This window comes from Passer montanus, unplaced genomic scaffold, assembly GCF_014805655.1.
Source record: "Passer montanus isolate IOZ18808 unplaced genomic scaffold, ASM1480565v1 scaffold59, whole genome shotgun sequence".
In the NCBI taxonomy this organism is placed as follows: domain Eukaryota; kingdom Metazoa; phylum Chordata; class Aves; order Passeriformes; family Passeridae; genus Passer; species Passer montanus.
The window spans coordinates 2,044,983-2,069,857 of record NW_024370926.1 but is presented as its reverse complement, the minus strand read 5'-3'; the positions used below and the strand labels follow the sequence as shown (position 1 = coordinate 2,069,857).

General features: G+C 48.1%; 1 protein-coding gene across 1 annotated transcript in view; it reads right to left on the bottom strand.

Annotated features, from left to right (window-relative positions):
• WNT3A (Wnt family member 3A) overlaps nucleotides 1-24,875 on the bottom strand; it is an 86,600-nt gene that overhangs the window by 2,124 nt on the left and 59,601 nt on the right. Inside the window, exon 3 of the mRNA XM_039726517.1 lies at nucleotides 1,194-1,459. Coding sequence (XP_039582451.1) covers nucleotides 1,194-1,459 — 266 coding nt within the window. The remainder of the gene's footprint in view (nucleotides 1-1,193; nucleotides 1,460-24,875) is intronic.

The following is a 24,875-nucleotide window of genomic DNA, read 5'->3' as shown; positions in this document are numbered from 1 at the left end:
CAAGAAACCCCAGCCTGCCTGAGGATGTGTCCCAGCACAGCAACTGTGGTGGCTTTGGTACAGCTCACTGCACAAATGTCCTCCTGGATATGTGCAAGACCTTCTGCTGTGGGGACAGGACCACATTAACCTGTTCTCTCTTATCCCAGAGAAGCTGTGGCATAATCTCTGTTAGAAAGGGCTTTGTGGTTCAGTTCTACAAATTGTTTCCCACAAAACTGCATTCTTCTGGATTTATGGGCTATTCTTGAGATGATAAAAAAAGGAATATCATAATCTCTGTTAGAAAGGGCTTTGTGGTTCAGTTCTACAAATTGTTTCCCACAAACTGCAGTCTTCTGGATTTATGGGCAATTTTTGAGATGATTAGAAAAAAAAAAGAATATTCCCCTTTTGGGATTATTCCACCTAGGGAAAAGATTGTGTATAAGGCAGATTTTGTGCTTTCTTTTCCCCTGCACATTTTGTTCCAGGATTGTTTGAAGTAAAAACAGCTTCAGGGCATGATCCAAGTTTAATCAGGAGGCACCAGAGTTATACTGCCTCTAATTTTGTTTGAGTAATTCCTGGGATATAGAACAGGGTTGAGAAGATGGGTTGTGGGAAAAGCTCTCCTGCTCTTCTCCTCCCTCAAGGTGGCAGAGAAGGGGAATGGACAATTGCACTCAAACTTCAGGTGCCCCACAGTCAATGGAAGGGAACCGGTACAATTAGGACATTATTAACTGAGTTAATAACTCTAATCACGGAATCACAGAATGATTTGAATTGGAAGGGACCTTAAAAATCGCTCAGTTCCAACTACACTGGGATGGACAGGGACACTTTCTGCTAACCCTGTCCAACCTGGCCTTGGACACTTCCAGGAGTGGGGCATCCAAAATTTCTGGGGGCAGATATCCTTATAAAATGGCATGAAATCCCATCCTCAACCTGCCTTGATCCATCCTCTATAAAAGAGATCTGGACAGCTGACTCCAAGGCAGGCATTTACATCTGTGTGGGTGAATTTATGTGGAGCTTTCACAGACCAGGCACGTCGATCTAGAACTATTATAGGACAGGTATTACCATTTTGTGACATAAATTTGCCCAGATTTAGGTTTTTCTAGCCCCCCCTTAATCCCCTCCCACCATTCACCCTATCAGGTAACAAAATAACAACAGGAAAGGAGAAACTGAAATGTCCTTACGGTCCTTCCAGCTTCGTTGTTGTGCCTGTTCATGGCCGAGCGGGCGTCGGGCCTGTTCTCCCGCGCGTCCGCGAACTCCCGCGACACCATGCTCCCGAACTCCACGTCCTCGCTGCAGCCTCCCCACTTCCAGCCCTCGCCAGGAGAGCCCTTGTGGCGCGTGTCACACCCGCAGATGGTGGCCGAGCCCTCGGCGCAGGATCTGGTCACAGCGAAAGCCACCCCGGCGGAGGCGATGGCGTGGACGAAGGCCGACTCCCTGGTGGCTGTGAGAGAGAGAGACGTCAGTGAGGAAGGGCCAGTGAAGGATGGATTTGGTCAGTCCTGTGAGCATTTTCTCTGGAAGGCATGGCAGAAGGCCAGGGAATCCTCCTCTTCCCTGTGTCTGGCTTGGACCTACTCCAAAGACGTTTTCTTTTGCTAGGAAATGAGCTCCTGTGCAGACAGGACCAGGCTTGATCCAAGGCCACTGAAGTCAGACAAAAAGTTCTGACTGGGGTCATCCTCAGGTCTTTGGATAGGGCCATGGCACCACAGACAGCTGTGCAAACCTGAATTTCAGGGGGCACATGGAATATTCTGTGTGGTACTGTGCAGCCAATGCACCACATAGCCAGACCCTGAGCTGTGGGCTTTGCTTCAGAATTTGGGTTTCTTCCCAAAAAAATTAAAAATACATGTTCATACCTAACAACAGCCTCATGCTTTACCTGGTGGTGGGGCCAGGTAAAGCTCCTCTTCCTTGACAGGGAGAGGTAATGGTGGCTGGAAGGTAGGAAAATGCCAGGATGGTCACATCCTCAATCCTCAGGATGTGAACCAACCATTGTCCCCTCCCTCCATCCCTTTTTCCCCGAGGCTGTGCCTCTCACTGGGTGACAGCAGCTGCACCTTGCACCTGCCCCCAGTTTTCCTCACTTGCCCAATCAAGGTCCCTGCCAAGGGGACTGGGAATGAGCTTTCCTTTTGTGCCCACTGCCTCGGGCTGGAGGGTGGGATCAGCCAGAAGATGTCATGGCTGAGGACTGAGGAGTTTTAGTCGTTGTGGAGAACTTCTCCCACAGCCTTCCATTCCAGGGAGAGCTGGGCAGGGAAGGCTTTCCTGGATGCCAGAGTTTTTCCCACACTGTGCCAAAATGAAAACCAAACTTTTCAAACTGCTTTGCAAGTGGGGAGTACCCCAAGATATCAATTTTTGTTTCACTTTCTCCTCGCAGTTTTGATTTCTCCACTCACAAGAAATGACCCTGCAGTTCAAGAGCGCACCTCAGAAAACACCAGTGCTTTTTGACTGCAGTAAAATGGGATTTTTACCATGAAGAGGGCTGTTCTCAAACCCTTGGGGCAATTCTAAGCAGGCACAATGATTCTGATAACAGGCCTCCCTTAACCTCACATATTATTCCCACTCACCTTGTGTTTATAGAGCAGTTATCCTAGAAATTGTGTTGTCCCTGACACTTTTCCAATGATTCCACTGGGACATTGAAAAATTAATGGATCCATAAAGTCACAAGGTCATATTCTCAGTTGATGCAACTTCACCAAAGCTTCTTCTGAGCTTTGTATCACCTGACTACTCAAAAACCACTCAAACCTTCCCTGCACTGTATTTTGCTGATCTGAGATTTCCCTGGGCATTTTGGCTTAACCTTTGCCTTCCAGATGCTTCCAGGCTTTACTAATGGGAAGAGAGTTTAATGCACCAAGCCAAAAAGCCAACATGTTTTCAGGGAGCAATCACAACTGCAGAGCAGTCCTGGCTGGATTTTAGGCTTAAGCAAGAACTCAAACTTTTCTTTGGGAAGGCTACCAAATACAACAATATGCAAATCCCATAACGTGCATGAACTTACAGGCTGAAGGGATGAGCAATGTCCTGGAACATGTTTGTGAGGGCACTTGGGGAGGTTATTAAGTCACCGAGGGCTACAACCAAAAAAAAAAAGCAGGAACCCTCAGGTCCCCAGTGTGATTTTGAAAAACCCTTGTTCAGCATCTGGCCAGCCTGCAGGATCCCAGCATCCTGCAAATGATGACCATGCAGCTCTTGATTGTGAAAGCTCAGCTTAGAGCATGAACAGGAGAGTCCCGTTCACACAGGACTGGCCACTCTGCATCTTGCACTTGCCTAAGTCCCATCCAGGTGGGATCCAGAAACCAAATTTTAGGGGTGGAGCACTTCTATGAGGTCTCCAAGAACATTTCTGACCAGGCCTGGAGTCCCTGAAGAATGAAAGGCTTCTCAGAAAAGCCAGTGAGGTGAGGTGGTGGGGTGGGTGCCATCATAATCTGGTAGGGCGGTGGAAGGTGCAGTGCCTGGCCAGAGAAAGGCTGGCACACCTCCCACATCCTCCCAGTGATCTTAAAACTGATCTTAAAACCTTTCTATAAAATCACAGAATGGTTGGATTGGAAGGACCTCAAAGGTCATGGGGTTCCAGCATTCCCAGTTTTCCTACTCAGGGCTGCTTTCACCCCATTCTCCACCCAGCCTGTGTTTGGGACTGGGACTGGCCTGACCCTTGTGCAGGACTGTGAGAACTGGATTTGTAAAGGATTCTCAAAACTCACTGAAAGCTCACACAGCCTTGCACACCTCTATGCAAACTCTGAGATAAAGTGTGCTGGCTTAGGAAGGCCATGGAATGGAGATGGCATTGCTGAGAGAGAGATTGAGCTAGGAATGAGTTTCAAAAGACGGCCTTGCAAAAAGACCAGGTATTTTGGAGAACTGGAACTGTGAAAGATGCATTGTAGCAAGATCACTTGGGGTAGAATAATAGGTGATTATAGGTGATTAAAAAAAGAGGTCTTAGAAGTATTAGCAGCATTGTGTGGCAAAAGCTGATAGGCTGAAAAACATTTATAGGATATTGTAACCAGGAAATAGATTGGCTCCTGATGGAATGGCGTTGAGTTTTACATCTCTTGTGTCTCACCTTTCATCGAGACTGATGATGGAATAAAATCTTTTAAAAGGCCTCTCAGTTGCCCTGTCTCTGTAGAGCTGGGATTGTCCAACACAGGACCTTGCACTTGGCCTTGCTGAGCTCCATGAGGTTTGCACAGACCCACATCTCCATCCCTTCCCTCCAGCATGTGCCTGCATCACTCAGCCTGGTGTCAGCAGCAAACCTCCTGAGGGTGCCCTGGATCCCACTGTCCTTGTCGCCAACAAACAGTGCCAGCCCCAACCCCCAAGGAACAGCACTGCACCTCCTGGAGTGCCACCACACAGATTATTCCTGACCCACCAGGTGGCCCATCCATCAAATCCAGGCATCTCCAATCCAGAGACTAGGATGATGTGCTTCCCTAAAGCACGTTCCTTGGTCAGGTCAGCTCTCATCTCTTGGGAATCACCCTTTCCTCTGCCCAGGAGAGATCTGATCCAGGCCTTTGGCTTATTGGGAAGGAGCTGTAGCTGCTGAACTGGTGTTTGCAAAGCTTGGGGAGACCCCCTGAGCCTTGCCACGTTTGGACCAAAAAGAAAACATCTACAGCCGTGGTGTTTGTGCAGGAAAACTTCTCCTATGTGGGTATGAGAGGGGTGGTCTGGGCTGGGGAGTCCATGGCTTGTGGATCCCAGCTTGGATTCAGCAGGAGCCATCAGCTCAGTGGTGCTTCCCTGTGCATTCCCCTCATGGCAAAGACATGGAGGGGCTGGAGCATGTCCAGGGAAGGGAATGGAGCTGGGAAGGGGCTGGAGCGCCACAAACAGCTGAGGGAAACGGGAAAGGGGCTCAGGCTGGAGAAAAGGAGGCTCGGGGGGGATCTTGTGGTTCTGCACAACTCCCTGACAGGAGGGGACATCCGGAGGGTTCGGGCTCTGTTCCCAGAGAACAAGGACAGGAGGAGAGGGAACAGCCTCAGGCTGTGTCAAGGATTGGATATTAGAGAAATTTCGATATTTGGGATGGATATTAGGGAAAATTTCTTCACTGAAAGGGCTGTCAGGCACTGCCCAGGGCAGTGGTGGAGTCACCTGGAGGGATTTAAAAGGATATGGCTCTTGGGAACATGGGTTACCAGTGGATGTGGCAGTGCTGGGTTCATGTTTGGGCTCAGTGACCTTGTTGGTCTTTTCCAGCCTTAAGGATCCTACAATCCAATGATTCTGTCCAGGAGCAGAGCTCAAACCCCACGGAGCTTCAGGCAGCACAGTCTGGAGAATCCCCGTGTTTGCCAGAACTTGGCCACAGCCGAACAAGCCGTTCCAGCAGTTCTTTGGCTGTAGAGACCAAACCCTAAATCTCAGGTCCATCACCTAAACTCTCCGCAGTTTTTAGCCCTTGTTGAAAGCCAGGAGGGTATTGATGGGATTTACCTTAAGAAGCACCAATTACAGCGAGCTCTGCTTTTCCCAGAAAGGCTCGGTGCCTTTTACAGCCTGGATAGGACTCAATCACTCCCCTGCTTTTGAAATGCAGCCACCACTTAAGAGCACACAACAGGAAGCAAATCGCCTTGTATCTGATCGTAACTACCTGGGGAATGCAGGCAGGCAGGGCAAAGGAGCTGCGATCTGGCCCCGGGGCACTGAGGTGAGGAGTTTGTCTCTTGAGAAAGTCGCAGCCGGTCTCTTAATGACTGCACGAAATTAGGGCACTGGGTTTAACATCTCCTGCCCCCTAAGTTAAGGCAGCGGGTTCAAGATTGACGCAGATGGAGCCGTGCCATCGTGTGAGTCACGTCCTGCCACCTCCCAAGCCATGGGACATGTCCTGCCTCCACCGAGCATCCCCAAAAACCGGGCTCCCAAAAACCTCCCCGGGTCGTGGCCGGAGGCGGTGCGGCTGCAGGAATGGAGAAGGAGCGCATGGAGATGGAGATAAGCAGAAGGAAAGCATGCACTTGTAATGGAAATGAGGGGTTATTAAGGTGCCATATAAAAATGCAAGAGATTTGGCCAAGATAGCAGGAAAGTGCCGCGTGTTTGTCGGGTCGCCTCGTTCCTCTCTGGGTGGCTCTGGTAGCAGGAGGCAGCAGCTGGCTGGGGCTTGAGGAGAGCTTCTGGAAAGTCACCTGGCAGGAGGAGGTTTGCAGGGACCAGTATCTCACGGGGATGTTGACTTCAGAGCATTTTAAGCACCTACTTTTGGTCACCAAAGCTCTGGCTTCAGCTCCTTTTATTCCTGCCTGCTCCTGAATTTCCCCTGGTGCTTCTCCACAATTCCCTCTCCATTCTGGGGGACTGAACAGCAGTGAAAAAGTGACTTACAGAGGGCCTTCAGGGGTGTCCCCTAAAGCAGAGGTCTCCAAGCCGCTGGAAAGGGTTTCCTAAGAAGCCCAGACTGCAATTTGAGAAAATGAATATCCCTGAATATCCTGTGCAGAACCTCTCTGACCACTTGTCCCAGCACCAAACCCATCCTGAGATGCAAAAAGACTTGGCTGAGCAGGTTAATTTTGATAATCCAGAGGCCTGAGGATGATGTGACCCAAGATTTGCTTTCCTGCTGTGACAGGGCTTTTTAATGTGACTTTGGGCAAATCCTTTAGTCACTCTGTGCTTCTGCCTCCTTATCTGTACACCCGAGGACAATCCTGCTTATCTCCCCAGGAGCCTGCAATGCTAAATTCAGTGATGGCTTCAGAATTGTAGGCAGAAGGGATTGGAGCCCAGCACAGGGTTCTCAGATTGTGGGATGAGGAAGGCAAATGAAGAACTGCATAAATATCTCAGCTGTCCCATATGTGGGAACTGCTCTCATGTGTTGTTCTGCCCAGACAGTGACTTATTTTCCCTGAAAAATTAAATTATTAACCCTAGGTCAGGTAGGTATCTCAGATATGTGGCAAGATGGACTGTGGCAATGCAGGAGGGTGAATATAATGGTTTATTTTGCTCTGAAAATCCCTTTTTACCACATCTATACTGTAACGCTGAGCCCTGCCATCCCCATTCCTGAAACCCTAAATCTGCCCTTTTTGAAACAGAGTCCTTGGAGTGAAGCACTGACTTAGTGCTGAAGCACTGACTCAGTGCCTTTTTTGGGCTGGATAATGTATAAACAACAGGGAAAAGAACAGAAATGTCCCAGACAATGAAGAAAAATAATGTCAGCTCTTGAGGAGAGGATCCTGCTCCTGCTCCACGATTGGAAAGACATTGGAAACGTGTGGCTGTGAGCCCTGAATTTCTGACACCACAGACCTCCGGAGTGCCCTTGGGAGAGGCATTTTGCTAAAAATTGAGTGGAATAAAGGAAATGGTTTATCTGTTTAGCAGGACTGTGGGGAGGAGTCATTCTGGCTCTCGGAGTTTCATTTTTCAAAGCTTAAAGTCTACAAAAAGGTACCTCTAGATCCAGCTTCTTGAGACACCCATCTTTGAGGGGTGGAAGGTGCCAAGGCTTTCCAAAATCTTTCTGGTAGGGCAGACTCCCTTGGTACAGGAGGGAGTGTGAGAAAGGGTTTCAATTCCCTCCTTGGCTCCAGGGGATATAAACCCACAGCTGTCAGTTAAGATTTGCACAACAGTTGACACTACACTGACTCTGGATTAAAATGGAAAAAAACCCTGACCAAATAAACTAAATAAACCCTAAGAACTAAGAAACTGGAAATAAAGCTGGGAACAACCTGGTGTTTCTGGTATTTGGAGCAGCACAACCCAGCCTTTCACACAGGGGGCTTGTCCTAGCTCAGTTTTCCCTGGTTCCTGTGGTTCTTCTGCACCTTTGGCATCCTGGGAATTGGAAGGTGTTACCCTATGGAAAAAGGTGGTGAGGAATTTGTGAAGAGCTTTAGAAGCCCAGCCTTTGACTGAGGTGGGGTGAAGCACAATGAATTTGGGTTTTGACTGCAGTACAAAGATCACCTCCCAGCTGCTCTGAGCACGCTGTGCTCCCTTTGAATCCACCCAGAAACATCTCCATGAAGATAAACCAGAAGGCTTTGAATGAAAGCTCACACTGCATCACTTTGGATGAAAAAGAAGAATCCCAGAAGAGATTAATGAGCCTGCTCGGTTGTTGAGGAGCTGGTGGCCCCTGGGAGAAGGAGTTTCTTTAGGCTCTGACAGCCTTGCAGGCACAGCTGCTTTCTGAACAGCAGGAGTGAAATCCAAAGGGACTGGTGAGTCAGAGCTCCCAGGATCTGCAAAAGCACATGGAGGCATCACTGCTGGCTCATACCAACACCAATGGCATTGCCTGCTGGCCCTGAAATCCACGTGCAGGAGGAGCAGGGCAGCCCAGCCTGTCCCAGATTCCAGCAGAGGATACTCCAGTGCCTCAGCACAGCTGGGCTCTGCCAAACCTGCAGCAGACCAGCAGATCCCTGACCAGCAGCTCCCCAAAAGCCAAAAACTGAGAGTTCAGGATATGGGGATGGTGTCCCCCACCTCACAGTGCTCTTTGGGAGCTTGGAAGAAAGCTGGGGAGAGACTTCTCAGTAGAGCCTGCTGAACTAAAACAGGGGCAATGGTTTTAAACTAAAAAGATGTGGATCCAGATATAAGGAAGTAATTTTTTATGGTGAGAGTGGTGAAGGACTGGAAGAGGCTGTCCAAAGAGGTGGTGGATGCCCCATCCCTGGAAGCAGCCAAGGTGAAATTAGGTGGGGCTTTGAGCAGGCTCATCTGTTGGAAAGGTGTCCCTGCCCACTGCAGGGGAGTTGGACTAGATGAACTTTAAAAGTCTCTTCCAACCTAAACCATACTAAGAAATGAAGGTTCACATTTTCACAGGACATATTTCTCCTCAGGGAAAGAAGTGAAGGTGGGGAAAAAAAAAAAAAAAATGTTAAAAGCCTTTTTTTTTTTTTTTTGAATGATCACCAAGCAGGAAATAATTTGCCAATCAGAACTATTAAATATTGGCTCAGCACCAGGGGAAGGCAGAGAACAGGGAACTCCTTGGCACAGGCTGGCTGACAAATCCATCCACAGGCTGTGCCCAAGTGCTGGAGGGCAACAAGCTCTGTTCCCATTGCAGGGGAGGAGGAGGAAGAGGAGGAGAAGGAGGATCACAGGGATGTCACGGCTGCTGGGACCCTGACAGTGCTCAAGGGGAAAACACTGGGAACGTTGGAAACCAAATATTGGCTCTGCAGCCTCGGAGGCAGCTGAGCTTCAGCTACCCCACATTCCTCTGGATTGTAGCAAGAGAGGATCCCATCTCAGATAAAGCAACTGAAATGTTTTAACTAAGTCTGGCTCAGCCTCCAGCTTCCCTCTGGAGAGGTCCCTGTTTCCAGAGTTCCCATGTCCCTTGACCCATCCTCACCATCTGCAGCCCCTCAGACCTGGCACTTCCTCAATTATCCCTTTACTCCTTAAAAAGGGGCTCCTTGTCCCACACGTGCTGTTTGCTTTCCACCCAATAGGATGGAAGTTGAGGCCGTGGATGTGCTCAGCACGAGGACTCTAAAAGGAGTCAGGATTCCTGGTGGGAGGGAGTCATTCCACAGAGCACATTCCCAAATTCTGCAGCGTGAGCAGCGCTCATCCTGGCTGTGCTGGAAAATACTTCCCTAAGTGGAAGCTGAAGGAAGAGATTCTGAGATCTTTAAAGCTTTTGTTTCTTTCCTTGGGGTCACTCCCAAGCCTAAACCACAAAGTGCCCTGACCCCGATTTTGTGCTTGACCACAGCAGCACCGACCAGGGAGCCCTTGTGGCTGCCCTGAGGAGCCTCCAGAGGCTTTGGGAAGATCAGAGCCTGGAGACTGCACAAAGGGCCTCTCTGGACACAGGTGACTCCAAAACTCTGCCTCAGTTTCCCCATCTGCAAAGCAATGGGCAGAAAGCTCATCTTAGCCTCTCCAGCCTGAGCTTTGGGCACCTTTTCAGCCTGCAGCTTTCCACAGGGGAGGGGCAAAGGACAGGAGTGTTCTCCTCAGCCAGTGCTGCAGGATGCCTTATTACCCCACGAGTGATCTGGTGCTGGGATCACTGTTTATCCACGGGGCCTTCCAGAAGAACCTCAGCACCTTCAGCTGCCTCTGGGCTGAGCTGTGGTCACCTCATTGCAAAGGGGTGGGACTAGGGGACCTGAAAATGTCCCTTCCACACCAAACTACTCCATTATTCTGTGACATGGAGACTTTCTAACCAGCACCACACCTGGTTGCAGGTCTTGGCAGCAGCTCCAGGATGTTCCAGAGCAGCTCTGTGTTGCACTAAGATGTGCCCAGAGTTACATAAATCCCCATCAATCTTATCCTGAGGATCCTGATTACCTGGGAGCCTTTGAACAGGAGCAGAGCCTAAATGGCTGCCTGGGATCCCTTGGATGCAGAAGGATCACTAATTGCATTCCTCAAAGATCTCTTTGTGAGACTGCAATCAGAGAATTATAGAATCACAGAATGGTTTGGATGGGAAGGGACCTTAAGATTGTTTCTTTCCAACCCTCTAGTGGACACCTTCCACCAGCCCAGGTACTCAGAGCCCCATCCAGCCCAGCTCTGACCATTTCTAGGGATGGGAATCCACAGCTCCAGTCTCCATGCAGCTCTACATACTGGCCTGAATGATCTGGAGTCATTCCCCAGTGACACCCAAGCTCCTGCTGCCATTGCCTTGTGTCACATCCCCTCCTCTTCAGCAGCATTCCCACGTGGGTTTATCTCCAAACCTAGGGAAGCCCAGAACAGCAGTCCTTGGGGGCTGCAGGTAACTGAGGCTTTCCCTGGAATGGGATGAGGGAGGCTCCAAGAGCTGCTGAAGCTCTGGGAGAACTGCAGCACCCACAGCACAGCAGGTGATGCCAACCAGGAGCTGTCCCACAGCTCTGTGTGACACCACAGCCTGTCCCCTTCTTCACAGAGAGCCCTGGCAGCACCGTGCCCAGCTGATTCTGCAGAGTTTCTCATCAAAATCCAGCTCCAGGGTTTGCCTGGCTTTTTTAACCACTTAAAAATCAGGCCCCTAAATGCAAAGACTTATGCAAATGCATAATAACAAGAAGTTAACCACACTTTTGCATATCTTAAAGGAAAGGTTAGGTTTGGGTCCCATCTGTGTTTTGAACGGAGTTCTGATTGAGTTCTTGTTTCCTCTGAACCAGCTGTGCTAGTGTCAACACATCCCTGGGAAGATGAAAGGCCCTAAAAAGACATTTGATCAGATTAGCTGTGATTCAGCTCATTGGAGGGAAATTATTAAATGGGCAATTCCTGCCAGGGAACATGAAGGCGATACAGATAAGAGGGAATGGTGGATTGAAGGAGCTTGGATTAGTGCAGCTTGTAAAATCCTGAAGGCCAACTTTCCCCAAAACATCTGAATGACAGGGGTCTTTTCTCATTCTTTTCCTCTTCACTTTCTCCCTGTTGGTTGCTCATGGCTCTTGTTGCACAACAGAGCTGAAACCTCCAGCGTGGTGCTCAAACCTCCAAACCTTTCTCGCACTTCCAAAGCTTTCTTGCACTTCCAAACCTTCCAGGCTGTACCTGGAGCAGGGAGAGCCAGCTTGGCTGCTGCCAGGGCAGCCTGCAAGCCTTGTGCCCTGGGAGCAGGGCCAGTGCTCCCTGCTGCCCTGTGAGCCCGAGCCCAGGGTGGCTGGGATGCTGTAGTGCTCTCGTTAATTAGCGACTGCCAAAACAACCCCAGGTGATCTCGCAGGTAACCAGACCCCCCCCCGAGATAGGCAAATCAGCAGGACGGTCTGGTATCAGTGACCCGAGTCTGATAGCTGCAAAGCAAACACCCCCTTATCTCCCTCCCTATTGCCCTATCTCTCTGCTGATCTAATTATTACCGTGTATGTCTCCCTACCTACCCCGCTTAATGCTTTATCTGTCTTTCTGTTGGCTTGGTCATGTGTGAAACGCTCTGATCGCCCCCTCCCGCCATCCCATGAATGCCCTCTCCTGAATATTCCATCCTCCTGGAGCGGCACGGTCCTCTCGGTTATCCCTGGTCTCCCCAACATCCCTGGGAGGCTCCGGACAAAAGGAAGCTGTGTGCCAATCTGGGGTGATTAGCAGAGATACAGGGCGCTCATTGTGGCAGGACAGGGTCCTTAATGAAAGGGGAAGGAGGAAAAGGAGCGGGGAAGGACTGGGGTGAAATTCTCCAGGGCGCCTTCCAGGTTAAAGAATCATTGGGGTCCCTCCTGGCTTTCAGGAAAAAAAAAAAAATAAGGCAAGAAAAAGAAGGCAAGCCCCAAAAACCGCTACGCAAAACAGTCAGTAGGATACAGGGAAGCAAAAAAAAAAAAAAAAAAAGAATATAATTGTATTCTGTTATCAGAAGCAACATGGTTGAACAAAGGGATCTCCTTCGCCCACCTGAGAATGGAATGCGAGGCTCCATTTCGCTGCTCTGATCGTATTTGACAGCCCCCCTCGAGACTGCCTGGTTGGTATGGCAAATCGTCCTTATTACCTGCTGGGGTGAATGAATCCCCCTTTGTGCTGGCACTGTCACGCCGCATTAGGTTGACAATGGCCCGAGATATTTTATATGAAATTTGCCCTCACTTGTGATTAGCCAGCACCAACTAAGTCATAGCAACCTAGAACTATGCATTGGCCGGGCCCCGTTGTCGGCCGAAAGGGAAATCCCTATTCAAATGGTTTAATAAAACAATCTAAAGGGCGTGTGAATCGTGAAAAGCATTTTCACTTTTCTCTTTAGCTTAATCTCATGGTCGCTGGGATATTGTGCTCCGAGCAGACCCCAGCAGGGTGTGGGCTAAGGTCCCCCATCAACTTCTTTTACAGCCTCCTTTTCTGCGAGTTAATGATATACCGGTGTGATTGCCTCCCGCAGCAAGAAGAAACACGCATTTGATGAAAAGGATGGACCTCCTAACACATCCTAAATGGCAACAATTTCTCATCCAAAGGTCACAGGTCATAACCTGGATTTTGAATCACCACCCAGATCTTTTTCAAAGCCCTGCTAAAGCTGGGGGATTCGGCGAGGCCGTTTTACACACACACATACACACACAGACACGGCGTTATCTCCAGAGGTTCCTGCTCTGCTTGAGACCTGAGCTTAGTGCTTGGAAACAATTGGATTTTCCCCTGGTTTGGGGGCTACAGTTTGCAGCTTTTCACATCCTCTCAGCCCTGGGGAGAGGTGGGCAATGCAGAGATGTGCAGCCCCTGAGGGTCGCCCGGAGCTCAGCAGCACCTGGGGTACAAAAAACGCCCTGGCTTGAATCACCAGCTGCCCATTCACCCCAAACGTGTCACACTCCTTGCCCCAAACATCACCTCCAGCAGGGCTTTGAGATCTTAAAACTCTTCCCACTCACTTGAAGGTGTGGAGAAGCTCCCCCAGTGCTGACCCTTTGATAGATGAGATCTCCCATGACGGGTGAGATGCAGCCACAGAGATTTGGAGTGGAGTGGGGTGGGAGGAGGGAGAAGGAGACACACAGGGTTCCCCTTCTGCATTTGTGCTCCACTTCCTCACTGGGGCTGGGAGGAAGCAGGGTCCCTGCAAGGCTGGATCTTAGCATTTACCTAAGCAGAGGAAAGCTTTGCCTCTGCAAGACGGGGCTGGAAATCCCCAGGATAACAAGCTCCCTCATGAACCTCCCGCAGCCCAGTCCCCGAGCACAAACCAAAGGGGAAGGGGAAAGCAGCACAGGAACCTGTTCAGTTTTCCCCACTTTTCTCTCCTCTTGATTCCCCTCACAAAGCCTTAAGCCAGGTGGGACGTTCATCTCCTGCTTGAACATCAAGATTCTCCTTCGAGGTTTTCCCACTGGAGCTCAGCAGGAAGAGTGGGGCTGCACAGGCTCTCCTGAGGGACCCTCTTGGCTTCCAAAATCCACGTTAACCTCTCCTAAAAGGTGTTCACATGAGCTGTGGTGTGTTTCCACTGCAGCTCCCCACATAATTGCAAGCTATCTGGGGCAAGGAATGGTTCTGTTATTAAGTGCTTGTACACTATTTAGCACAATGGGGCCCTGATCTCTGCTTGGGGCCTCAGAGTCTACTGTAATACAAATAATTAACCATAATAGAGCTGGGAAAATATCTTAATAAAACCATGGAATCAATTTGAGGCAATTAAGCAATTTTTCAGCTTGCAGAAATTTTTGCTTTACAGGCTCCATTTGGAGAAGGGAGGGGGTCTGGGTGCTGGAGGAGCTGCTCACCTCCCTGCAGCAGGCTTGGGCAATCTGTTTTTTTTATTTTTTTTGGTTTGCTTTGTTTTGTTTTGTTTTGTTTTTGAGGTTTTTTTGGGCTTTTTTTTCTGTGGGTTTCAGTTTCACCCAGTTGGGGAAACAGAAAAATTTGATGTAGCTCCCTCAGCATAAAAGCCACTTTTTATAAATAGCTCGTGAGAGGAAGCATGGTTTGGAGGGTGGATTGTGGTCCCTAAGGGAGAAGGGGCTCAGTCCTACAAAACACGACTTTCAAACAGTTCCTCTGCCCCAGCTGCCCACCTGTGAGATGGAGAGCCATCGTTATCTTCCCACTTTCTAATCCCAAACACTCGAGGACAATGCTAGGGAATTTCAGATTTTAGACACTGAGGAATAAGGAAATTGCAAAGCCCCAGATGCAGGCTGGATGATTTACAAGCAATTTTACGTCAGCAGATAAGCTAGGGATGACAGATATTCTGATTATAGTTGGAGCTCTTGTATAAATCTCAAGCAGAAAAGGGAGCTAAATATATTGAACACTTGTCTGAAATTTCTCCATCACTGGAGGAGTGCATGTGAGGACACTGCTGAAGGAGCTCAGCTCCTAAAGATGGGAAAACCAAAATATCCCCTGCCTCACCCAACCAAAACAGGAACCTCAAACACTGAGCTACAGCTCCCTTTCCAGAAGGGAACAGCTCCACCTGCCCTGAACACATCTGCTAGCCAGGTGGATAAAGAACTTTATCATGCATAGATTTTTAAGGCCCTCGGTAGGAACATTTATCATAGAACCACGGAATCACAGAGGGGTTTGGGTTGGAAGGGACACCAAAGGTCTGGTTTCAACCCCTCTGCCAGGGCAGGGACATCTTCCACTGTCCCAGGTTGCTCCAAGCTCCATCCAACCCAGCCTTGGACGCTTCCAGGGATCATGGGGCAGCCACAGCTTCTCTGGGAAACCTGTCCCAGGGCCTCAGCACCCTCTTAGCCAAGAACTCCTTCCCAAAATCCCACCTAACCATTCCCTCTCCACCTTAAAACCATCCCACTTGTCCTACCCCAACTTGCTCTTTCACCCCGACCAACAGCCATGTTCTGAGACATTCCCTTAAATCTTTCAATCCTAAGAAGACACAATCAAAATAATCAGAACAGAAAAAGTTACAAATTTCCTCCTTACATTGTTGTGCATTGCCAGCATGGCTGAGAAAAGTCTACGAGCTGGTGATCAGCCTGGTGCTGGTCCCAGATATGGAGAAATGACTCCTAGGGGTTAAAAATGGAAGGAAATTATCCTGACCACAATTTCAAAGCAGACTTCACCCTCTACAGCATCATGTCCTAATAATGTTTAATTTCAGCCACCATGAGGAGCCAGCCTGCCATCGTGTTGGGCTGAAAATGTCACTGTTTGGGTTTGGGAAGCTGAGCAAAACACAGAAAGTGAATACATGGCATGGGGACCTCCTGGGAATCTGTCACACCCTGAGTAAGACATATTCATAAGGCCTTGTGCTCCTGGTGAATATAAGACCACAGAAATGTGATTTGTGGTTGCTCTCCATTGGCTTCACTGTTAAATCATAGACAGATGTTAAATAATAACAACAATAATAATAACAGCACTAAAATAGCCAGAACTTGTATCTGTTTGTGATTCAAAACACAAGTGAAGCTCTCACCTCGCCCTCACTAATGTGAGTGGGCTACTTGACCTCAAAAAAAACCCCCAAAAATCAAATAACCTGCTGTAGAAGCAGAGGATACCAAACACCTCCAGATAATTTTCTTAATCAGTCATCATTTGTACTCACAAGACACACCAATTTCATCCATCTGATGCTCCCCTTGTTTTACCCAAGTTTCTTAAGCCCAAATAACGACCACCTCTAATTAGAGATGCCCTGTGCCACACACTGGTCAGCCCTCACTCCTCTGGAGATGATCTCTTCCAGCCTGAACATGGATTTTGCCTTCCCAGGCAAGGAAAGCACTGGGAATAACCTCTGGGTTGGGACTGGGGTCTCTCTGAAGGGACCAGGGCTGTGGGAGAATGGGAAGAGCAGGGATGTGCTCTGGGGTTTGGTTCAGGTTCAATCTCTGTCTCTGGGCTCACCCATTTTAAGCTAAATGATAACAGGTCCTTTGATGAACCCTTCCCTTGCTCAGGCTATGTGTAATTTAATTATATTTTTTTCTTTTCATTCACATTCTGAGGGTTTTTCAGAGCTTTGCCAACCTGATTGCAAGAAAACTCACATTTCCATCTTTGGCTTCTCATTCTTGCTGCTGTCAATTCACCAAATGCCTGCTTGCTCTTATATCAACCCTGCCTTCATATTTGAGGACTGGACATGATTTTATTCCTGATTTGACTGATTTTATTCCTGATTTGACATCTGATGTTCTGTTTCAGGTTCTTGAAGGGCATCCACACCCCCCAGCTCTGGGTGTGTGCTCTCCAGAGTTGGTGGGAGCAACTCATGGCTCCTTATCCATGATATTAACTTGGAGGGGAGGTGATGACCTGTTCTGCTCACCCTGATTTTGGTGACTTTCGTGGGAGGAAAAGGCACTTTTCAAGCTGCTGGAGGAACCCAGCACCTTAAGGATTTCCTGCCAGTGCACATTGCTTTCATCCCTGCCTATCTTAGAGCAACAAAATCAAAGCTCCGCATCCTGCGGTCCCTTGGGATGGGAACTGCTGAAGATTTCTCTCTTGCTGTTAAATGTGAGCTCCCTTGGTGGCAACACTGCTGCTGCCCTGTGTAATGAGTGGGGGGTAGATGACATGTGAAGTGCAAAAAAACTGAAAAAAAAAAGAAAAGAGGAACAACCGAGCAGCCTTTGGAAATATCTATGCAAATCAGTTACTGAATAAATCAAGTAAAAATATATATTTTGGCCATCAGCAGAAAAACACGTGGCCTGATTCTCCTCTTGGCCTGGTGTAATTTATATCTAATTCAGTGGAAGTGGCAGAAAAGTAAAGCCAGTGTAATTAGGGGTGCATCTTGGTATTAAAATACTCTTTTTTCCTAGAAAAACTTTGTTTATGATACACTTTTGACTTTGCACTAATATCTGGATAGACTGGCAGGCTCATCCCGCACGCCAGAAGCACTTAAAATCACAGATCTCAGACTTGGACCTCGCAGCCTCCTGCCCAAAGGCAGGATCCACTCTGCCTGAGCCATCCTGACAGATGTTTGTCTAACCTGTTCTCCAAAACCTCCCAGGTCGGGGCTCCCACCCCGTCCCGGGGCGATCCCTGCTCGCGCTTCGCTGCCCTCACCGTTACTCTGCTCTTCCCAAACTCTGCCCCTGCCACCGGGCTGGACGTGGAGGAGAACTTGTCAAATTAACCTTTGGGCCAAGGAGGGGGTGGGAGCGAAGGGAAGGGGAGGATGGAGCTGTGGAGTTGTGTAACAGAGCTCAGCTCCCTGGGCTCTGCGAGTTATTCCTGCGTAAGCAAGGGAGCCCTTAATTTCTAATTCCGCTGGGAGCCTCGCCTTTCTCCTGGCCTTTTTTGAATTTGTTCCCTCTCCACGCTCGCTTCCATCTCTCATGCTAATTTCTCTTCCCTCTCAGCATCTCTCACATGTGCCCTCGGAGGGAGAGGCTGCTGCAACACACGCAGTCCCTGACTGAATCATCCCCTTGCTTCTGCATGACTAACACCCCTGCTATTTGTCTAACTATTTCCACTGATGTACATTTAATATGTAAAAAGTTAATTAAAGCCTTATTCATACAAAAATATCTGGGCCAATTTAATATTTTTTTTATAAATACCTCAAGGTGATATTTCAATTAGGGAGTAAATACCAGAAAGCACTGTCAGATTCACCCCCACCACCACCTCCCCATCTCTAATCAAAGCATCAGGTTTTGATATTATAAAGGAAAAGCCACCAAAACCACAAAAACATTTAGAGGAATTCACTCTGCAGGTGCAGAGATCAGTCCTGAGAGAAGCTGGGAACATCCAGCTCTCGTGGAAGCCACTCTGAGGAGAAGCCAGTTCCGTGCCCAGAGCCCATTCCCAAGTGGATCTGTGCTCATGCTGGGCTTGGGGAACTTGCTGAATCTTTCTGATCAGTTTGGTCCAGCAACCTTTAATCATGCAAATGGCTCACGTCTTCTGTGCAGCTCCAGACTTGCCAGCTAAAGGTTTGCAGGACTGAAATTGGGATTTGGCCTGGCACAACAAAGCTGCTGATGGTTCCAGGCTGTAAAATGCATCCCAACAAGCAGATGCTTCTCCCTGGTCAGCTGGGAGGAGTGGAAATTCTGGAGCTTGTGAATCACATGTTCCAAACAGTCTGGTCAGTGGGCAATATCATTCAGGAGCTCAGTGGATGTACTGGATTAAATGGACTCCCAGAATGATGGAGTGGTTTGGGCTGGAGAGGAACTGGAAGATCACCCAGTCCCACCCCTGCCATGGCAGGGACACCTTCTACTGTCCCAGGTTGCTCCAAGCCCTGTCCAGCCTAGTCTTGATCACTGCCAGGGATCCAAGAGCAGCCACAGCTGCTCTGGGCACCCTGTGCCAGATCAGCACCCTCACAGGGAGGAATTTTTCCCCCAAGATCCCATCTAACCCTCTTGCCCTTCAGCTTAAAGTCATTGTTGTTTAACCTGTGAGTGTCCCACCCCCTGTAGGTGACCCTAGAACTGAAGGCAAAGCCACCTACAGGATGTGAATTCTGCCAATTTGACAAAGAACTTTACCCAGAAGGTGGTAAGACCCTGGCACAAGTTGCCCAGGAGAATCTAGGGGGGGCCCATTCCTGGAAGAATCCAAGGCCAGGTTGAACAGGGCTTGGAACAACTTGGGATAGTGGAAGGTGCCCCTGCCCATGGCAGGAAGTTGGAATGGGATGATCTTTGAGGTGTCTTCCAACCCAAACCATTCCAGGAGTTTGATTCTGGGAAATCTCAAAATCTGCTACACCAAAAACAAGCCTAATGAAAATGCCATGTGCCACGCTGAAGGAGCAGTCTCCAAATTCTCCAGGAAAGGCCGAGTCATGAGATTCATTCTGAAAAAGATCTCCGGGCCCATCTAACCCAAGTCTTCATTTCAGGAATTTTTATGGGGTGATTCCAAAAGCTCCTTCATCTGTACCTTCAGAGAGGGATAGTGGGGCACCTGGGGCAGCTGCTGGTAGGTGATTCCCCTCCATGGAGCCTCGCAGGGCACACGTAGGAGCTGTCAGGAATGCTAATATGGGAGCGCAGGCCTCAACTGGAAACCTTAAAGAGGGGATTAGAACAGATGAGTCCTCACTTAGCTCTCCAGAACAACAGCAGAGATAAATCTGGCTGCTCCTTTGGAGGGTGTTAAAGGAGGATTTCCTGGGAGGTGGATCCCCTCAGTGGGGTGTTATTGTAAGGGCTGTGGGGCGGGAAGGAATGGATTAAGCAACTGGCAATGGGATGTGGGGCCTTTGCCTGTGCTGACAATGGATCTGAGCTGGGGAGGGTGGAAAGCTGTCCGTGGGTGTAGGGAATCAGGGGTGGCTCCTGGCTTTTTCCTGGAGGCCACACTGCTGCTCTGGAGATGAGAATTACTGCTCAGATGTTCAGCCATGGCTCTGCTGGGCCTCCTGGTGTGGAGGAGGCAGAGGCTGGGTCACCCACACGCTGCCCAATCCTGCCCTGCAGTAGAACAATGCCAATGACGATAAGAAATCTTATAAATGTTATATCCTGCCCATAAATCATTCCTGGGTCTCACTATCCTCTTGACTTTCTTGAATATGCACAATCTTTTGTGCTGTTTCTTGCTACAGTGGGAATTTTGGGATGTTTTCCTTCCAATCTCCATGTTTGTTCTGTTGTGGATAATAGTGTTTTGGGCATCACCACCAACCTTGGTGCTAATTTTGGGGATTGGTAGAAGCCTACACAGAGTTCAGGAACTGAGAGCTCAGCTAAACAAAGCAGAGAGAGGTTTTGGGGAGGAATTGCAGGGATTCTTTGAATTTCAGAGCCTGTGTTTGCTCTTATTTTAATGTTGAGTGCAACATGCTCAGAGTCCTCTTGAATAAATGCATTTTTAACCCAGGACATAAAATTACCACTATCTGCAGATCCCCACAGTCTCACAGAGCTGGTTAAAGGTCAAGCACTGAGATGAAGAGCTCCCACATGGTGACTTTTACACAAGGAAGGCAAATCTTTCACCCAAGCTGGTTAACCTCAGTTGGGTTAAATCAGTTTTTATGGCAGGGCAGTTTGTGCACTTGCCTGGGTGAGGTTCAAGGTAGGTTTGGGTTTTATCTTAGGTGAGGAGCTGAATTCAAGCTGTGAGGGCTGGAATGACTCCCCAGCAGCTCCTGGATCACTTGTGGCTTGCTCTCCAGTATTTTGTTGATGGTTTCTGGCCTGGCTGTGGCCTGTGAGCAGCAGGGCTGTGCCCAGTAGGTGCTGGAGCCCAGGCTGGGTCACTCTGGGATGTGGTTTTCCTGCTCAGATCAGCTCCAGAGGAGCCACCACCACACTCTGAGGGAGTCCTGGTACACCACCAGCCTCGACCTGCTGATGTGCATCACCCGTGGTGATAACGGGAAGAGGAGCCACCATCCCACACTGGGGTTCATCCCAAGCTGCCTGATCCCAATCAGCACCAAGCTTAGCTCCTCTGTCATTTTAAGCCAGGCTAACTTCCCCACGTGCCCAGTCTGAGCTAAGAGCACCCTCCTTGTTCTGGCAGCGTCGATGGAACCAAATAAAAGCCTAAAGCACCACGAGTCACAAACCTCACAAAAGAAGGTGCAGCCCTGCATTTACAAACCAGCAGTGAGCTCCAAGCCTCTTAAATATCAGAAGACCCATCCCTACCAAGAAAAGCCCAATATACTTCCAGCTTTTAGCCAACCACATTAGTGGTCAGCCCCATAAAATGGGTAAATACATGTAGTGAATTATCCAGGGTGCTTGACGCAGTGACCTCACTGAGTTGCAGCACCAGTGATTACAGGCTCTTTTCCAGCTGGAATGCTGATCCATATGGTTTTAAATTGCATCTACCCCACTCTCCACACTTGGAATAATTGGTATTTTGTAGCCAGCACCAGTGTAAGAGGCTTGTGCTGTGCTATACTGGTGGGTGTTGGAGCAAAGTATATGTGAAAAATCAGGTTAAATATGGAACTATGTTTGGAATCCTTAAAAAAAAAATCAACCCACAAAACAAATACCTTTTGCACTTCACTGTTTCTTTTAAAAAAATGACTCTATGGCTTTATGTCAGGTTGGTGTGAGGATTTCAGGGATGTCACAGTAGCTTTAACATGTACTGGAAACATCCAAGGAGAGGCTGGATGGGGATCTGAGCAATCTGACCCAGTCCAAGATGTCCCTGCTCATGGCAGGGCTTGGACTAGGTGACCTTTAAAGATCCCTTCCAAAAATCACCTCCATTTTCCTCCTTTTTTCCCCAGTCTTTTCCTTCAGATCCCAACCTTTTTCCAGCCAGCCCAGCTGGCTCTGGAGTGGGAAGAGGGAAAAGCTGAGAAGAGGGAAAAGCAGGAAAAGGGAAGAGCAGGAAAGAGGAAGGACAGGAAAGAGGAAAGATGAGGAAATTATTCCCACAAGAAAATCACTGACATCATCTCCATTTTCCTCTTTTTTTCCCAAACTTATTATTTTTCATCCCAATCCTTCTTGACCCCTTTTCAGCTGGCCCAGCTGGCTCAGAAGCAGGACGAGGGAAAAGCTGGGAAAAGAGAAAAGCAGGAAAAGGAAAGAGCAGGAAAAGGGAAGGGCAGGAAAGAGGAAAGGTCATGAAATTGCTCCTGCTAAAAAACCACGAACATCACCTCAATTTTCCTCCTTTTTTCCCATGGTTTTCCCATGGTTTCTCCTATGGTTTTCCCAAACTATCCTATAAATGAACAAAAGTGTTGATGACTGATAGGGCAGGAATGTTCTGGAGGCATTGATTGAAGTGAGGAGATTTTAGGGAGAGTTTTTAACTTTAAATGTGTTGCAGCTGGAAATGGATGCTCTTTAAGGCCCCTTCCAACCCAAACCATTCTGTGGTTCTCTGACTTGATTCTTCTCACATATTGGCTATTGATTATTTGATTTAGTTACTGAGAACACTGGAAACACAGACATGAGAGCTGAGGTGGTGATTTTCTGCTGGTTGGCAATTTCAGGAGTTCAGTCCTCTTGAGAGCCAACAGCAGCAGACAAAATCCATTGTCTTTCCCAATGGAAAAACAATGGGATAGAGAATTTGATGATAAAACGTTTGTATCCTCCTCAATCTTTCCTGATCCACGGAGACCAATGGTATCAGGGTGTGTTTGGGCCAGAGTTAGAATTAATAAAGCCATAAACAGAACTTAATATTTGCCTTCAGAGTCACCAAATCATGTCTGAAGTGTTCAGGTGCAAGTGATGGATCTTGAAGGAGAAGACCCCTTGCTCAGGGGAGCAAAATGCAAAGAATATTCTTAATTTTAGGCACTGGGCAAGGATTATAACTCGAATATAAATTTCACCAGAGTACCACAGAATGTTTCCCATAAAAACTGGGCTCCACAGGGCTCCCATCTACCCCCTCAGGATTCATTTACATATTCAAATTCATCTCTCAAGGAATCTGTATCTTAAGTCCAATCAGAAAAGCAGATTTGAGATCCTACATGAACAAAACCAAATTTCTCCACCAAACCCAACTGCACTCAAATAAATTTTCAGCCTTAATTTTTCCCTAAGAAAAATCTGTGCAATTTCCTGGGGGAACATCTTCGTGTCAGGACTCAGCAGTTGTAACTTGAAAATAAACCACAGATTTGGGTCTTATCTCCTACAGCTACACATCATAGAGCTGTGAGGTGGTTTTATGAATTTAGAGGGGGGTTTAGGTGACCACTGCTCAATTTTAATTCAGGATTTAGGAGAATGAAGGAGTTTGGAGTTCATACCATGGCTAAGGTTAGTAACAAGGGCCAAAATTAATTTAACATATTCTGGGAAATTCTGTTTTGCTTTTTTTTTTTAAGAGTTGAAAATCTGATGGATCATGTAAGAGTCTGAATTTTTGGGCTGATTAAGTGTTTTATCTTGTTAATGTCAGACTTTTTTTTTTTTGAGAAGAATCATTCAGCCTCAATAATATAAAAAACATTTTTATATTCTATAAAATGCTAAAGGTGTGAGTCTAAGATGGTTTAATGATTTTCTATTTTAGCATAAGATCACATTTAAATTAAAGAAATAAAATGCCTCATTTTCAATAATTCAAATTAAACTATCTGAAATGTGCAAAAATAAAAAAAGAAATTAAAGAAACGTCAGGAAAAAACCAAAGTTGTGGGGTTTTTTTCCCTTGGAAATTAAGGGGAACTTGCAAAACATCTCCAGTTTGGTACAGCTTCTTTTTTCTGATGGCAAACTGGCTCAGAAGAGTAAATAAACACATTTTTGACAAGATACAGTATCTCCTAGGCTGAATCTGATGTGCTTAGCCTAAGGGGTCTCCAACTTTTCTGTGGCTCCGGGTGAGCAGAAACATCTCCTGGTGCCCTCCCCACCCATTCACACTCCCACAACATCCCTGTGGCAACAGCTTCCCTGGGAAAGCAGCGTGATTAGGGAAGGATAAACCATAATTATTAGCTATCATTGAATGTGATTTAGCACCTGGAAATAATGGGGAGGAAATTGTGCCAGGTGCTGAGTCAGCAAACTGCAGCCTTACCAGGGAAGCGTTGCTGCCCTGTCCATCAAACTGCACAGAAACGCTCATGGAGGCCAATTAAAGTTCCTAAACTGTGTTTCAGGAGTTGCAGGGCCCTGCTTGTGACCTGCTTTGGAATATCCAGGTGGTTCTGTGGTGGCTCCGTGGGAAATGGAGAGGAGGGGAAGGAGGATCCGCTCTGCTGGATCCAGAACCAGAACCAGGACCTCTCCTCTCTGTCTTGTTCCCCACCACTGCTCCTGAACTGCTTTTCTTCTCTGGGAAGGGTGAGATGAGTCAAATTGAAACAAAAAGTGAAAGGCACTTTCTGTTTCTCCAGTCAGGACCTGCTCCCAGGGCTTGAGGACAGCTCAAGCATTTCCCAGGATCTGGTGACTTTCTGCATTTCTCTTTGTGTTTTCACAGCAGCATACAAACATTGGGTTGGAAGGGACTTCAAAGATCATCCAGTGTTACCCTAACCATGATCAGGGACACCTTCCACTATGCCAGGGTGCTCCAAGCCCCATCCAACCTGGCCTTGGGCACTGCCAGGGATCCAGGGGCAGCCACAGCTTCCATGGAAAATCTGTCCCAGTGCCTCTCCACCCTCTGAGTAAAGAACCTCCTAACACCTATAGAATTCACATTCCATAGATGGCTTCGCCATCAGATTTTAGGGTCACCTCCAGCCAAAGCTCCAGAGCTTCCCTGAGGTTCACCACGCCACCTTCCACCTCCTTAAAAAGCCTGCCCAGACCAAAACCAGCCCACAACAGTTTCCTTCAAGCCCTTCCCTGGAGCATTTCCACACTGTGGGACATCCACATCCCTCTTTTGTGGGCCCACCTGGCAGTGGCCTCTCCAGGAGCATCTCTGTGACCCCTGGGAGCACAGGAGGTGGGCAGGAG